Raw genomic sequence first — 584 nt, forward strand, 5'->3', positions numbered from 1 at the left:
TTGATTGATTGATTGTATTTCACAGGTGGTTTCCAGGGAATGCCCGGGTCGCTGCGTCAGCCCGGACCACGTGCCAACCTGAGACACATGAGTCCTGGCAGCAACACACAGGGCCCTCGAGGTGCGTTCAGCAACAACAGGAAATGTTCTGAATGTTGACCGACGCCTCCGTGTAAATGTACGCTGAATATACCTTTGATTGGCAGCTTCTGGCCAGACCATGGCCCCCCGTCCATCCATGGGAGTCCCCGGCCCCAGGTCCATACCTCCATACAAATATGCCACCAGTGTTCGAAACCCAAATCCTCAGGTGGTGCAGCCTATTGCCATGCAGCAGGTATGACCAAAAGTCAACATGTACCGACAGAGTGACTTGTTCAGACAGAAATCCTGCTCACCCCGGTCGTCGACCTGTGTTTTCAGGCTCAGCCAGCTGTGCACGTTCAGGGCCAGGAGCCTCTCACCGCCTCCATGCTCGCTGCCGCGCCTCCACAAGAGCAGAAACAGATGCTGGGTAAGAGTAATGTTTGACTATTTTTATTTTTTAAAATACAGAATTACATGGGAAAAAATGAGAAAGAAAA

General features: G+C 51.5%; 1 protein-coding gene across 1 annotated transcript; it reads left to right on the top strand.

Moving 5' to 3' along the window:
* LOC103399615 (polyadenylate-binding protein 4) lies at window positions 1–560 on the top strand. The gene is made up of 3 exons (XM_008338279.3): window positions 1–121; window positions 207–337; window positions 424–560. Exons 1-3 carry the CDS (start codon window positions 40–42, stop codon window positions 529–531), a joined length of 321 nt encoding a protein of 106 aa, XP_008336501.3. The 5' UTR covers window positions 1–39; the 3' UTR covers window positions 532–560.
* The last annotated feature ends 24 nt before the right edge of the window (window positions 561–584 follow it).

The sequence above is a fragment of the Cynoglossus semilaevis genome, unplaced genomic scaffold (genome assembly GCF_000523025.1).
Source record: "Cynoglossus semilaevis isolate Cse_v1.0 unplaced genomic scaffold, Cse_v1.0 C18900330, whole genome shotgun sequence".
NCBI classification, from domain to species: Eukaryota; Metazoa; Chordata; class Actinopteri; order Pleuronectiformes; family Cynoglossidae; genus Cynoglossus; species Cynoglossus semilaevis.

Coding starts and splice junctions, on each gene's coding strand:
- LOC103399615 (XM_008338279.3), top strand. CDS start 40: ATGCCCGGGTCGCTGCGTCAGCCCGGACCACGTGCCAACCTGAGACAC. Junction 122..206: donor CAACACACAGGGCCCTCGAG/GTGCGTTCAGCA, acceptor TTTGATTGGCAG/CTTCTGGCCAGACCATGGCC. Junction 338..423: donor AGCCTATTGCCATGCAGCAG/GTATGACCAAAA, acceptor CTGTGTTTTCAG/GCTCAGCCAGCTGTGCACGT.